We start from the raw sequence: 15,523 nt of genomic DNA on the forward strand, positions 1-15,523 counted from the left end.
TAATATAACAAATGTGTGCAGTGTGGCAAGAAACTTTTTTTTTTTTTAATATTGCTGCTTTTACTCGTTTAGTGACTGAAAAAGTATATTTTTAATCAAAAATCTCTCAAGTGAAAGTAGGGTGAATACATTACATAATTACAAAATGTAAAAAAAAAAAAAAAAAAAACTTTACCCCAGAGTCTAAGAGCTTGTGTGTCCATCTGTTTGCCGGAATGTCTATTCAGAAACATAATTCATTTTCATGGCTGTGGGGTTTTCCAGCCAACGGTGTATGACAGTGTTGCCAGGTACTGTATCCTTGTTGAACTCATGTCTTTAATGATTTTAGCAGTAATCAATGTGTCTTTTGTCCAAATGTCTTTCTTCTTTTTTCCCTAGAAATCATTAGACCGATTCAGCATTATCGCATAGTCTTGATCTACAAACCATCAGTGCTTCTTTGGGGGGGTATGGATATAGAAAGTGACTTTACAGCTTATCCATCAAGCATCACCTCATTTAGTTTATAATATCTAGTCGTCATCTTGTTCCCTAGCTCAATCTCCCTCCTTCCACCGAAGCCATATTTCCTTTCGTTTTGTGCTGTGGGACTTGTGTAGTGCTGCCTGATTTTGATGGGACGCTCAGGAAATCAAAGGTATTCTTATGAACATCAAAAGGTCACTAGTGTGTTGTCAAGGTTTACAGTGCATGGTTTCCTCTGGCTCAGCATAACAAAATCATATGTCACTGCAGAGTTTTGGGAGTAGAGGGGGACACTGAGTGGAAAAACACTCCTCCACCTTTGGGAGAACAACTTTATGATAGTGATTATGCCTTTAACATGTCACAATGTTGTAAATGTATTCATCCCTGCAACAACACAGAGGACTTTGATTCATTCATACATTGTTCTATCTAGCATAGCATAGCATTGCAGATAATTTAACATCAGCCAAAATAAATATAACCTATCGACACATCTTAAACCTTGCCTCATCAGTGCTATGTGTGCAAGAAAAGCAAGATGAGGAGTGACAGTCAGTATGGGGCTAACAAAGCACAGAGATTGAAACCGCAGGGAATTTTTGAATGAAACTGGGTCACCTTCCTGTCTCCGCATCTTGAACATATCTTTTGGGCTTAGTCACTTTATTGAATGCATTCCCACAACATATGGCAGATCGCCCCTTCATTTAATAGCTTGTCTGTCTGTACATCCACTTATCCACTTGTCACCTCAAATCCCTCTAAATTTTTACAAATACAACTAATGTGATAAATGATAGATTGTCCATGTTATAATAAGACTCACTGTTTCAATTGGCTTAGAGCAGCTGTTAACGTGTGGTGCATTTGGTATGACTTAAAGGCCTCCCATCTGTTGTGTGTTTTGGCAATAGTTTAAACTCCATTCTCCTCCTAAGTGCACGACATGGTCCTCTCTAGTGTAATTATAATAAATGACCAAGAGTCATGTGCGAGTAGTCTTTTAATTGTCCCAACTCCCTACTGTCTGTGTATCTTCAGTACAATTTAATGTACTTTCATGATTAAAGACATTGTAATTATGTTTAGGCTGTTTCCTGAAAGACCATTATTCTTAGGTTATCTCATTTCTTCCTACCAAGGCCACCTATACTGCAGTAGCTATTTCTAAACTTTAATTCTGGTAAAATAATAGTAATAATGCCTTATACTTTTCAAACCCCCTCAAAGTGCTATGCTGTTGTCGTTATTCATTCACACCATACTGGATGGAGGTAAGCTACTATTATAGCCACAGCTTCCCTGGGGCAGACTGACTGAACCGAGACTGTGAATCTGTGCCATCTGACCCTCCGACCCGACCACCACCAATCATTCATGCACACACCACTTTCATAGTAGGCACTGAGCCACTGTCGCCTCTTGATTGCAAATTGGACCCCCCCTTTCTGTTTATGGTCAATGAACTGCGCTTAAAATAGCTCCTGTCCCTCTTCTTGGCCTGTTTTCAATCATTTATATCATTCGACTGATATGTTTATGCTGCAGACAGCTGGTAGTCCTCACTTAGAAAGCTTACTATCCATAACTTTTTGGATGTTTTGTCTAGACGTCTAATGGGACTCTGGTAGCCCCTCGGACTACAGGTCCCACCATGTGTGATCAGTTTGTATAACTAACTATCTCCAGAAAATGCCTACACTTGGATATTTGGTTTGTATTATTTCTGTCAGTTTCTTGTTACTTACTTTGGTTAAAATAGCCCAGAGTTTTGCCCTTGAGGCTAATGCCAAGAACACTACATTATGTTCAGCATGTTTTAAGGAAATGACCAAACAACTCATTAGGCAAAAGCTAATGCTAAAGCTAGTCAGGAAATTGGTTGTTTTCCTTCATTAGTTTTACCTAACCAAAGAAATACAGGGGTAAGTTTTGGGCTCAGGTTACACTAAAAAGCGCCTGAAAGTTTAGATTTGATTTTGTTTTCAGAGCCAGTGTAAATGTTTTATGTGAATGGCTTTTATGGAATAATGGTGAATCTGTCTTCACTTGTTGTTTTTGGATGTCATTTCATTCATCACTGGTCTAATCATCCATTTATGCTAATGTGTGGTTCCTGTACAGTTGTAAATAAAACAGTAGCTCATTGCGTTTGTTAGAGCTTTAATCAGATGGTTGGTCTGCTAGACCATGTGCTCTCAGACAGAGGTGGAGTCTTTGCTTAGTTTAGACCTGGTTTTAATTTGTTCTGGGTCATACACTGTGACCAGGTTAAGTACTGGTCACTTATTTTTTTCTTTGAAAACCACATATTTTTAGAGATGGTTTCAGTATTTGTTAGACTTTTAGGTAACACGCATTGGCTACTGCCTCCACTTACAGTTGCAGTCATCGATGCCAGGTTTTTGATTTGAAGATCTTTGGTCATTGCTCGTCTTCTACTGTGATTTACCCATACTGATGTCAGTCTACATGCTGATTGATTACTCTTCAACAACAGGGGAGAAATACTTGGAAAAAAAAAATGTATATTTATGTTTTTTTTGTCATAGCCAATGTATTTCCCAGTCTCAAAATCCCTTGCTTCCACTCTGCTGTGCAAGCTCTCCCATCTGGATCCTCACACTTTCCCATTGCAAGTCCAATATGTCCAAAAAAGCACAACGCATCCATCACTGTTCAGCAAAGAACTGGTGGAAACAAGAGAACAAAATGGGATGTGTTTTGGGGAGTCGCGGAGCAAAGAATCAATAAACACTGGCTTTGTTTTACATAACAATATTTCAGCCATTTGTCCTGGGATGCTCTTCTGTTTTATTTAATTTTATATTTATATGTGATAAATGCATGTAGGGGGTATTAGAGTACTGACAGCATGTAAATAAAAGATTGAAGTTACGACACTGCTTGTAACAGAAAATTTAAGGTCTTAAAAATTAAAACAATATTTTCTATTATTCATTCATTACGTTGCCCAGTTCTTTAATTATAACTCATTGATCAGTGGAGATGTCGATTATTTCTACAGTCACAAAGTAACAAAACATGTCTCCAGATAAGTTTAGGAGACCATAACAATAACAAGCTAAACAAAGTGGTACAATATAGGACCATTTAAATTAAACAAATCCAAGCTCAGTTTTGTTGGGCCGAACTTGTACAAAAAGAGAAGGTACCATATCAAAAATGAAATTCACAGATAAAGTCGCATGAACTAAAACAAAAAGGCAGCCATGAGCACATTTAGTATTATGTCAGTCAAAGCTAGAGACTCTTGCCTTTCTGCCACTGACTTGTCTCTGTCCTGATGCATATTATTATTAGACTGGGAGCCCCCAATGCCCCACGGCACTGTGCCCCATCTGTTTTCCCTCTGCTGTAGTCAAACTCCAAACATGTGGGCTGATGTTTGGGGTCAAAGGTCAACATATGAGGTCCGCTGTGAGTTTGCAAGATTAGGGTGCAGCTTGGCCTAACCCTTCCTGTGTCTCTCCCCCATCCTGAAGTCCTGCAATCAATCGGCCTTTGTAGAGGGAGAGGGTTTGCCAACACATACAAACAGCAACGTGCAAACAGTAGGGTCTTGTGCTCCCAGAATCCACCAGAGCGACGCATCTGTCAAAACCTTCTTGATAAGGACCATCACCTTCCCAACACCCTCCACCAGAACATGCAGGGCATCTTTGTACCACCCCCAATATAAAGACAAGCACATGTATAACCAGACAAAATAATAATACAGTTCTTATTATGAAGGCCGCAAAAAACAACGAGCAAGGCTTTATTTTTGAATGTTTTTATCAGCGGATTAACTGCAGCATTCTTTTGAGATTTTGTAGATATTGCTGATTCTCCAATAAGAATGCAAACTTTTAAGTGATATGGTGTTGCAGGTTTAAGTTCATGCCAAGTATTTTTTCTGGTCTTGTCCACTTTACTCGTTTGGGTGTTTTTTGTTTTTTTTCTTATCATATTACTTTGTAACACGTGCTGCTGCTGCTTTGAAGGAGTGTCGGGATAGAGTGGAGAGCTAGGGGTGGTAAATTTAAAATATTGGTTCCACATGTGTTGCTGGACTGTCTGCAAAATCCAATATCAAATCTACATGCACGTCTGGTTTCATCTTCCACTAAGCCCCATCTAGTAAAAACTTCACATGCTTACTATTATTAAAATCAACAGTGAAAAACACAACAGTCATGGGGGCTGGCTGGCCCACTTATGTGGCCTCTATTGACCTTTCCAGTGACCCAGTTGGTCCTCAACTGACCTCTCCACTCAACTGTTTCCAAGCCCTCATTAGTGGGATTCTTAACATGTGTCACCATGCAGCAAATCTGTACTTTTACATAATATTTCCTTTGTGTTAATTTATTTGAAGAATGTGGCCAGAATTATGTTGTTTGTGGTTGTGTGTTTAACCACTTGTGGTAAGCTCTGCTCCAGGGGGCTACTTCAGTGTTTGCCTATCTGTGTCACAGCAAAGGGTGGGTTTGCTGAGGTAAATCTGCTCTGTTATATTTACTTCTGGACATTTACTTCTGAACAAACTATCTGCAGTATTGTATTATATTTATAGGTTTATGCTGTAGGTTACTGTATGTATGTTTGTTTTAGTAGTGGGTATAGAAGTATGCCGATTTGTAAATTAGTAGTAGTACTATTTTTTTGCTTTTTTTTTTTATTTGGTTGGAATTAAATGGTAAAGATACATATTTAGTTTAGACAGATGACATTGATACAAAAAGTTCAAAACCTTTTTGAGCTCAAATACGCTACTCCTCACTGCAATGCTTTTTGACGTTTGTACTTTCAACATTTATAACCCTTACTTGTACCTCTGGTGATAGCATCAATAAATGTCTATGACTAAAGATAAGATCTCTGGAGTTGTCTGAAGTCGTGTGTCTGTGAAGAGTTGACATGCAGCTTTGGGTTAAACTATACGCTATGTTTGGCTGTTTGCCCACTGCCCTTAGACCATGGTCAGATGGTACCCAGTTTGAGCCTGTTATTAATCTCCCACTGAGCCACAGTATGTGACAGCCTGATCCTCCATGCTAACAGGCCTCTCATGCTCTACCTGGTTTCAGCATTTTATAGACTTGTCCAAGGAGTGTAAAGTTTTAAAGTAAAAAGGGCTTCAAAAGAGATTTCTACTATGATTTACTGCCAAAAGGTGAAAGTTAAGAGCATATGCATTGGCAGTAATAACCCATAACAAGGTTTCATAGTTTCAGGTGAGTGCTAAAGCTAATGCTAGGCACACAATGTTCTGGATACTTCTCAGACAGCTGTGAGTTTATCTTTGCTTTGTTTGACTTTCTTTCCCTGGCTGAATTATTTAAAGTTATTGAGATTTTGATTTACTACATGCAACGAGAACAAGAAAGCCGGTGAAATGCGTTTTATGGTTTTGCCAGTAACTTGTTCTACCTCCTGAGTTTTTTAAGTGCATGTGTCAAGCTGAGGGGGAAGTTAGCCAAATCATGAATCCAAGTGTGAGCAGTTTTATAATATAAGATCAGTTATCACAAACATGAAAAAAAATTTGTAAAATTTTTAATTACTGATAAACGTTTTCTATCATTTGTTTTGACATAGAATACAAATAATTGAAAACTTCTGATATAAAATAGTAACGATACAATAAATGAGCACTGTATCAGCACTTATTAAAGCAATTGTAAGACCTTGCTTTCTTTCCCATAGACAAGCCATAATTGTTCTCAACTGGAAATTTTCTTACTTCAAATAATTAGTTTTGGGTTTTGACATACAATTAAAGTGGAAATGCTTCATTAAGTTTTAAATTCGGTGTGTTGTACATTGTTTCTAGCCTCCTCAGTGCTCTAGAGTGTGTGAGACTTGTATGGCCTCCCTTGTAGTGGTGGTTTGCAGTGTTCACAGATGTGGCTTTGTTAGGAACAGGGTATTTTCCAGAGATCTCAGCAGAGGACCATGACATAAGTGAAAACATTTGGCGATAATGATAGTGGAAGTGATATGAAAGTACAGCACATTGATATTGTTAAAAGTTCAAAGTGCTGCTCAGATAGGATGTGGTTATTGGGGTTTTTGTCATTAGAGTTGGCCCACTGATACCTTACGTGTCCTTGCTGGGTTATGGCAAGGTGCAAGGGCCAAAAGATTTTTTAAGAATGAGAAACTATGATGCGAAAATAGTTGGACCAGTAGGAATTAATGGCAGTTTTTAATCTACACAACTGACTAAAATGAAAAATGTGCTTAGTATTTGTATTGCAGCATGTCTTTAAAATAAGTCCCTTAAACACTTATGAAATGACATCAAACAGAAAAATAACCATTTCTTTTACTTTGTAGATGGCCAAACTGAATGATTAATTGAAAGCAGTATTTTTCGCTCCCTACCAAAACGTTTGCACAGCTCTGCTTATCCATACATGATCTCATTTCTATAGTGACCAGTGCTGAGTGCCATGTCACCACCTCATTATGTCTAATATTATTGATCTAACCTTCAGTCCTGCAGGTTAACTGGGCCCTCCTGTCAGGCGCTGCTGTATTGAGAAACCCAAAGCCAAGAATAATATACACAAATCTCCCCTCGTCTCTGCAATCTCTACCTCTGATCAGATCTGTCTGTTCCAACTTTTTTCAGGGAGGTGATGTTGTCCTACTTTTCATCTCCTGTCAACTTCATCTTTCTACAGCCAAAGTTTTCACTCATAAGACACAAGACAACACCCAAGTCATTTTTCATTTTTATTTGCCTGAGAACTTTTGTACTGAATGAATGAATTGAGACATCACTCTTGGTATGTCTGCCACATGTTTCGATGTTCTGCTCATTTCATATTGTATAGAGGGGTTCTCAAACAGCGGCACAGACTCATTTGGATGAAAATGGACTTCTATTGGTAGCACCTTTTTGCCCAAATTAAGTTAATTCTTGGTTTTACTTTACTTATTTGTGATTAAGTCCTGGTGTAGCCATATCTAAGACATTGTTTAACCCTGGTATAGTCCTGATTTAAAAATGGGTTTATTCTAATTTAGGTCTTGTTTAGACCTGTCTTGGTTTATTAATTATCTGTTTACCCTTCTATTACAGCAATGAAAGGAAGAAGCAAATATTTTTCAGTGTCCCCAAAAATCCTGTTATCATGAAATGTACTAACCTCTACAACCTCTCAGACAGAGCCGCCCCCAGCTGTTGACACACACACACACACGCACGCACATGCACACACTAAACAAAGTACTCCAAATATCTACCTTGTTATTTGAAGTAGTAGTACTCTTTTGATTGCCACTTTCACCTCTGTAGGGTCTTCATCGCGGTCCACTCTAGTCCACTTTAGTCCACTTTAGTCCTTCTACTCCACTGCTCAGCTGTCCTTGGTCTGGGGCATGGTTCAAACGCCGGATACTTCCAAACATCACACTGCGCTCTCACAACTGATGCCTTGAGTTTTTCACAAAGAAGGAGGAGAGCAGGGGAGAGGGGGTGAGGGTGGGGGAGCATAAGATTGTTAGATGTTTTTTCTTGCTGAGTGGTCCGGCCCACTCTGATGTCACTCTCATGGAAAAAGACTAGAGAGAGAATAGTGTAAGTGGTCCAAGTGGTTTCCTAACCCCTGAAAAGGCGAAAACCTTGTTTATTGTTTGCTGTTAAATTGTAGGTCTCATAATCGTTAATTTCCTTGCAGTGGGAGTTTCTGTGTAGTTTGCTTTGCAGCTTGAAAGGACATTCAGACAGAGGTGTTTTTACAACATTTCTGTTTTATGTTTTTGAGTATATACTTCATTTTGCATTCACAATTGTGTAGCATTCATTGGGTTAAAACTATGAGGACGGTCCTCCATTGTTATAGTAATTATCACCTTCAAATAAAAATCTCATGTCTGAATGGGAAAAAACAATGAATCATGAATCATTTGTTTGAAATTCATGAAGGGGGGGGTAGTAGTTTAGTCCAAGATATCTTGACAGATTTTTAACTACATTTTATAATTTTATTACAAAAGGTTTGTGATTATTCCAATGTACTTATACATTACAAAGTACCTGACTACACTGAATGAACACCTTTAGAAATGCTACAACTTTGTTCTTTGTTGTTCATGTTCACTTCTTATGTCACACAGATGTCTTTCCAAAACTTTATAAACCATCTCCCACCCTTTTCTCAGTTAATCCCTGTCAGATGATGTTATTTTGTTTGATTACAGCACTGGGAGATATTTGGCCTCTGTAGATCTACACCTTCCCTAATGTCCTAACTTGTTTTTAATCTTTTGGGGTGTGAATATCTGTCTTATTTATTTGTGAACATCTGTAGGGAAACAATGATTTTCCAAGAAGAAGAGTGGGAGGTTGTCATGTAAACGAGTGTGTGATAAGCTCTCCCACATCTGCTCTCAATCTTCCGGCTGGCGTGTGAATTTCCAATAGACAGAGGTGGAAAGAAGAGAACAGAAGATAGACACAGTCCATTGGGTCACTTTAGAAGACGTTAATCTTACTCTTCAAAACGGTGGGATGCCGAGTTTGTCTCGAAATATTTATATAATGAAACACAAGAATTTTAGAAATGGTTTAAGTTTGCCAGGAAAGGATGACGTGAAAAATATTTTAAAGACAGATTTGGAAATAGTGAAATAAATGAAGATCAGTCAACAATTTCTTTGGAATATTTAAAAGATTAAGAGAGCTGTAGTTGAGTTTGAACTGTTCACTGCAACCACAACCTGTTTGTAAAAAATCGTTCTCGACTGCAATAAGAATAGAAGGTACATCCCTTGTAGGACTGACTTTTGTTCTTTAGTTATTGTGAGGTGTGCTCTGTCATAGGCAAATAAGAGTTTGTAATAGTTTTTGTCACTTTGTCTGAGGTGGTGTTTCTGTACAAGCTGCTCGTTGTTGACCACATCTTACACCTGCATAGCGATTTATGCATCAAAGAAAACCTAGGCCATGTTACAGTGTTCTCTGCACTAAATGCTTGTTATGAGCTGAACCCTCTGTGTGTTTGGCTCCAAAATCCCTGTTTCCTGTGACTATAAAGTTAACGCCTCTGCCAGATGCACTCATGTGACTTTTAACCACAGACAGGGGCATGGAATGGATAGCCCTTTTCCTACTTTTATTCACATATGCTTTAGGGCTATGTATCTGAAAATAAAACATCTTTTTTTTTTTTTTTTTTTTACTGAAATCACACAATTTGTTGAGATTAAGTATCAGCATAATTTCAGGGAGACAACTGTTTGTTGTTGCTGCTTGTATTTCATAAACACATTAAAATACTGAATATGTTTGTCAAGTTAAAATAATAAGTAATAATAGCTCAATACTAAATCTACAGCAATTTGACTCACAATGCCAATTATACATACTTTTAGACTTATGACAGGCTTGCTACATGTGCCATCAAGAATTACTTTTTTGTGTGTGTGTGTGTTGTCTAAATGCTATATACACCACACAAAGACACAACACCTTAACGTGGCCTCTTTCTGTTTCAGGCATGTACCTGTCAGACCTGACGTACATCGACTCAGCCTATCCCTCCACTGGTAGTATTCTGGAGAACGAGCAGAGGTCCAATCTCATGAACAACATCCTCCGAATCATATCCGACTTACAGAGATCCTGCACATATGGTGGGTTTATAGCATTGCTTATTCACTGAATTTCACTGAACGAGATAAGAGTGAAGTCGGGAAATAAATGCTAATGGATACGTTCTTTGACTTTCATAAACTTAAGTTTATTTCTGTCTTAAAAGCAAATTATCTATAACTTTAAAACTGAAAAAATAATGATAATTTACAAAAAAAGGCATTATAATGCAATATAAAATTTGCTTATGTTTTCTCATTTATTTTAGACTATGTAACAATATGCCATTCTTTTCCATTCTCCAGATGTGCCTGTGATGCCTCATATTCAGAAGTATCTCAACTCTGTCAGATACATTGAAGAGCTGCAGAAGTTTGTGGAGGACGACAATTACAAGTAGGTTACAACCACCTTGATCGTCTTCTGTCATAATCTTCTAGGTGGGATTTACCAACCTCTTTTATTGGACAAATTGTCAGTAAAGGTATACTTTTTCAGGTTGTCACAGAAAATTGAGCCAGGCACCAGCACACCACGAGCTAATGCCTCAAAAGAGGACCTTGTTGGTGAGTGGCCTTTTAAATTAAATTAAGTCATTTTGTATTCTCTAATGTAAAAGATAAAAAAAACATTAAAATTAGCACTTGCTTATCTCTGTAGTAACTCCATTTTCAGGTCAGGAAGCCTCTCCTCTCTGTGGTCGTAAATGCACAATCGCAGCTGAAGGAACCAAAGTCCCTGCCACGCCCCCCTCCCCACGAAACCTCCTGCCCTACGGTCACAGGAAGTGCCACAGTCTGGGATACAAGTCAGTTTCAATCTGATGTGCATCTAAATGTGCAGTATAAATGAAAACTAATCTCCTATAATTCCTTGTACTTGGTTCAGTTTTATTCACAAGATGAACACGGTTGAGTTTAAAAGTGCGACGTTCCCAAACGCTGGCTCCAGACATTTACTGGACGACAGTGTGATGGAGAGCCACAGTCCGAGCCGAGTCCAGGCCGAGAGCTCCACTCTGTCCAGCGGCATCTCACTTGGTAAAGCTTCTAATCAAGAGTCTGTTTATTCTCTATCAAAATAACACCAATAAAACATCTAAGAAACATGCAAAAGTTACATTTTAAAAGTTACGACTTCAACAAGCTGGTATCATATATTCCTTCTAGTAGGACAACATTCACAGACTCCATATCATTGTTTCAAATAACCATAACACTACAGTTTGAAAGATAGGCAGGCACTGGTAGAGTAAATATCAACTGCTTTTCACAGGTAATGTGTAATACAAAAAGTATATTTTGGTACTGGGTATTTTGGCACAAAATGATGGTCTTTCATCATATTTTTTACATTATATTAACACATTTATTTTAACCTTTCAAAGTATTTCTGATTCTAAAATTAAAGTATGGATTTGAAGATATGGATTTTAATATTACAGATTAGAATTAAAAACACATTTTGTCCTTGAGTGATCTTGTGATATAAGATGCAGTCTTGATGAGTTCTGTCTGTTTGCAGGGAGCAGTGAAGGCTCTGAGCTGAGTGAAGAGGTGTCATGGCCGGCTTTTGAGAGGTACTTTTCCTCATTATTTTGTTTGCGTATTCTCCACATCCACAGCTTCCATCATGAAATAAGCTCATCTCTAATGCAAGACTTCAAGGCACAGCTGTTGAAAATGATCCACTTTGAAACACGCCATGCCCAGCCTCTCTCTCCTAAAGCCTCACAGCCAACTCAGTCATGCCTCATTCCTCTGCAGCTCTCAGCTTTTACCAAATGTATGAAAATGTCTGCTTTCTCTGCAGCGTGAAATTCATTTATCGTTCAGCTTTATCCCCCTCACAGAAGTCCACCTGCACCAACATCGACAGTGCATGATCCAAACCAAAGACTTACTAACCTCTTTACCAGAGCACCCTTCCCTCTAAATGTCAAAATCACACAAGCTGGGTTTATATTCAAATATAAAAATGCATTTCCCTCATGGTGCAACAATAAGCAAAATAAGTCTCATCCAACTAGAGGGTAGTTTCGACTGCCTTTTAGAGATTGGGAAAGCAATACAGTTAACCTTCTTGCCAGTGCCAGAAATCCAGCTGTTGATAATAACTAACCTTTTAACAAATAACACCCTTCATTTCTCCAGACCTAACCCAATGGACCAAATCTTGTATTAAAGCCCCATAAACTTTACCAGTGTCCACTGTCCAACCCTGTCTTATCCCATTGTGAACAGGACTCGCTTCTACCACTCTCTGGGCCCAGTGACCCGAGTGGCTCGAATCCCCTACAGAGGCGTCCTGAGGCCCAGCAGGTACAAAACAGGGCTGAACCAAACCTCTCCTTACCCCTTCTTTCCACTAGGGGTCACCCTCTGCGGCTCTTAACTATGTTTCTCTATTCGATTTAACTCAGGGGTTTTGTGGTGGTGGTCATTTACTGCTATATTTCTATTGTAGCATTTTTCTGTCTTCTGAATTTACTGCATGTAAAGTTGAAATACTCCCAAAGTAGAAGTACACAAATCAGGCATGAATAATTACATCAGATAAAATGAATAATCTATAAATTATGGCATAATTTGGCTGCATTTTAATCTTAAATTTAAAGAGCTAGAAGCAAGTACCAGTATGAACTGATGAACTGTGGTGTAGCAGATTACACAGTATTCATAATATAAAGCCTGTTTTTGTATGTGGACTGTGTAGTGAACTTTGAAGACTTCACTTTTGAAAACTTCAACTTGAAGCTTAAAATTTTCCCTTGTTATTCAGAGCTCCACTTAAAACTTTCCTGACAAATGTAAATCCTAACATTGGACAGACTCTTATGCTTTGCTCATTGCTTTCATAGTGGTTGCATAATGAACAATCTTTTTTTTTCTTTGTAGTGGTTTTCAAATCTGTCTTTTTCCACCAGGCTTTTTGGGCTCTTGCTCTGAGCTTCCTTCACAGCACAGACACAATCTGCTCACCATCTTGTCCATTCCTGCTCTACTTTATGCTCCTATAACTGCAAAGATTTATATCTGTAAAATTGGACATTTGGAAACATACAAAAGGCAACATATTTTACGGTGTTTCAGTGCATTGTGTCTGGGTTTTCTACTAATGGTATTCTGCCTTCTTCCTGAAATGTACAACACTGGAATATATACCAGAACCATAATTCCTGTATAGGATTGTTTTTCACTGACCTAATTATTTTCAGTAGATTCTTATTCCAATTTTAGTTTCCATAATCTGTCCACAAGATGTATTTGTTTTCTGGTATGATATTCTTTAGTTTAAGATAACATTATGTTGGTGCCACTTTATAGCAATTTCACCTTCATTAGTCTTAATAAAGCATGAACAAAGACTTAATTCATAATAAAGTTTGAAGGATGATTCCAGTTTACTAACTTCTTAATTAATAGGGTAAAGTTTGGAGTTGGGGTTACGGCATTAATTAGTAAGAAAAAAGCCTGAATCTTTCTTAATGAAGAATTGGTTCGTTTTGAGTTAAGTCTTTGTTCATGCTTTATTAGGACAAATTAAATGTTATTAAGTATTGCCCCGCTTTTCTCAAAGCCAGAAATACGAGTAATAATTCAAGTTGTAGCTAAACCATTGCAAGATGAGACTATTGACTTGGTAGAGGTCCTGCCTATGCTTCTAATCTAGATGTATTTTGGGTTTTCTGCACATTGTAACATCTTCACAAACTGTCAGATCCTCTGCATTCAGTATTCTTTACATTACTAAATAATATTTTTCCTGTTTTTACAGCTCAGCCGAGTCGGAGGAGCTGGCGGTGCACTTGTATCCCGGGGCGGTCACAGTACAGGGCGTTCTGAGAAGGAAGACTGTGCTGAAGGAGGGCAAAAAACCGACCGTAAGCTCACTCCTCCGCATTACACACCTGTTCACTGAAAATATAAGTGTGGACCTATTGAATATTTTATGCAGTATTTTTATATTCACTTGTAGTTGTATGTCAGTCTACTTAAATGTTTGCTTTCAATTTACATAAAATAATTTGAATAGAAAATATTCCGTAATTCTTATTTGAATCAAAGCATTTCATTTTCAGTGCACCTACAGATCACATCCAGCTTCTGCACCTCTGTTTTGTTTTGTTTTGTTTTGTTTTGTTGTACTAAAGTCCTCCAGGAAAAGTCTGTTCTTTGTCCTGCCTGTCTTCAGCTCTTATGATTAGAATAAACTGGTATTGCTGGACACTGAATAGTTAGATTATTATTCATGAGCTTGTTAAATTTATATTCTGTATTTTTTTTGTAATGTACTGTTCTTTGGTTGCAAACACAAAGGTTTAATCTAATGTTGTTAAAACTGAACCCAAAAAAAAGTTTGTTTGCCAGTCCAAACGTCAGAAGTCCCAGGTCACTGTGCTCTTTGTGCCCTCACAGGACCATGAAAAAAAAAAAAAAAAAAAAAAAATATATATATATATATATATATAATATATATATATATATACACACACACACGCACACATATACCCACACACACACACACACATATATATATATATATATATACATACATACATTGCAATATGCAATGAATAGTATTGCAATGATGGTCATTTCTATTATTATTAACAGTTTTTTCTGCTGTGTGTTTGTAGGTGGCATCTTGGACCAAATACTGGGTGGCTCTCTGTGGTACCCAGCTTTACTACTACACTGCCAAGTCCCTGAAGGCCACAGAAAGGAAACATGTAAGACATAATTAATTTGGTTTAAAAAAGCAACATATATGACTAAACGTCCTAAGCACTAGTTGGTTTTACAGACTACCATGAAACCTCAGAACAAACAGGCTTTAATGTGCTATCAAAACTGCCATCCAACGGTGATTAGTCACACTTCCTGTATGACTTTCATTACTAAATGAACTGTAAGCAAAACATTGCTTTGTGATTGCTTTTACTAAGGTCTATACTTTTCCTCGAGTGGAGTTCACATTCCCGTCTTGTTACTATAGTCACTGGCCTCTCATTAATTACTAGAAGTGTCCATTTTAATTAAATCTACATAATATTCTTGTACTGTTAACTCCTTTGCTATCAGCGCAGGGTTGTTAAAAACAAGTCATGATTTCTGAAATAAATATATTCAATAATCAATTTAAAAGATTAGCATTGTTGCCATAGCGATTCAAAACTTAACATTGTACTTTTTGAATGGGGAAAAGTGCTCAAAATGGCATCTGTAAACTAAAAGCTGAAATCCATGAACACGCAAACTTATTGGAAGGTGAACTACTGTACTCTCAGACTGAGAACAAATGCAGTGTAGTGTGTTTGGGGGGAGCACGGGGGGCTGTAGTCTGGCACTGCGGGGGACACAGATGGGAGCACTCACTGAATAATGAGCCCAATGACATCAGCACGTCCCGTGTGTCACTCCAAGGCTAATGAGAACCGTG

At 37.9% G+C, this 15,523-nt stretch overlaps 1 protein-coding gene across 5 annotated transcripts in view; it reads left to right on the forward strand.

The window, feature by feature from the left end:
* The window catches only part of ralgps2 (Ral GEF with PH domain and SH3 binding motif 2), a 64,701-nt gene that overhangs the window by 43,780 nt on the left and 5,398 nt on the right, over positions 1 to 15,523 (forward strand). For 2 of the 5 annotated variants that reach the window (XM_055164913.1, XM_055164914.1), the window contains exons 10-18: positions 9,985 to 10,122; positions 10,387 to 10,477; positions 10,580 to 10,647; positions 10,742 to 10,889; positions 10,970 to 11,121; positions 11,606 to 11,660; positions 12,325 to 12,402; positions 13,859 to 13,964; positions 14,721 to 14,813. In XM_055164913.1, coding sequence (XP_055020888.1) covers positions 9,985 to 10,122; positions 10,387 to 10,477; positions 10,580 to 10,647; positions 10,742 to 10,889; positions 10,970 to 11,121; positions 11,606 to 11,660; positions 12,325 to 12,402; positions 13,859 to 13,964; positions 14,721 to 14,813 — 929 coding nt within the window. The remainder of the gene's footprint in view (positions 1 to 9,984; positions 10,123 to 10,386; positions 10,478 to 10,579; positions 10,648 to 10,741; positions 10,890 to 10,969; positions 11,122 to 11,605; positions 11,661 to 12,324; positions 12,403 to 13,858; positions 13,965 to 14,720; positions 14,814 to 15,523) is intronic. The other 3 variants (XM_020918727.2, XM_055164915.1, XM_020918729.2) reach the window with 3 other exon arrangements.

Source organism: Boleophthalmus pectinirostris, unplaced genomic scaffold (assembly GCF_026225935.1).
Source record: "Boleophthalmus pectinirostris isolate CB_2022bp ecotype Guang Dong unplaced genomic scaffold, ASM2622593v1 HiC_scaffold_7, whole genome shotgun sequence".
In the NCBI taxonomy this organism is placed as follows: domain Eukaryota; kingdom Metazoa; phylum Chordata; class Actinopteri; order Gobiiformes; family Gobiidae; genus Boleophthalmus; species Boleophthalmus pectinirostris.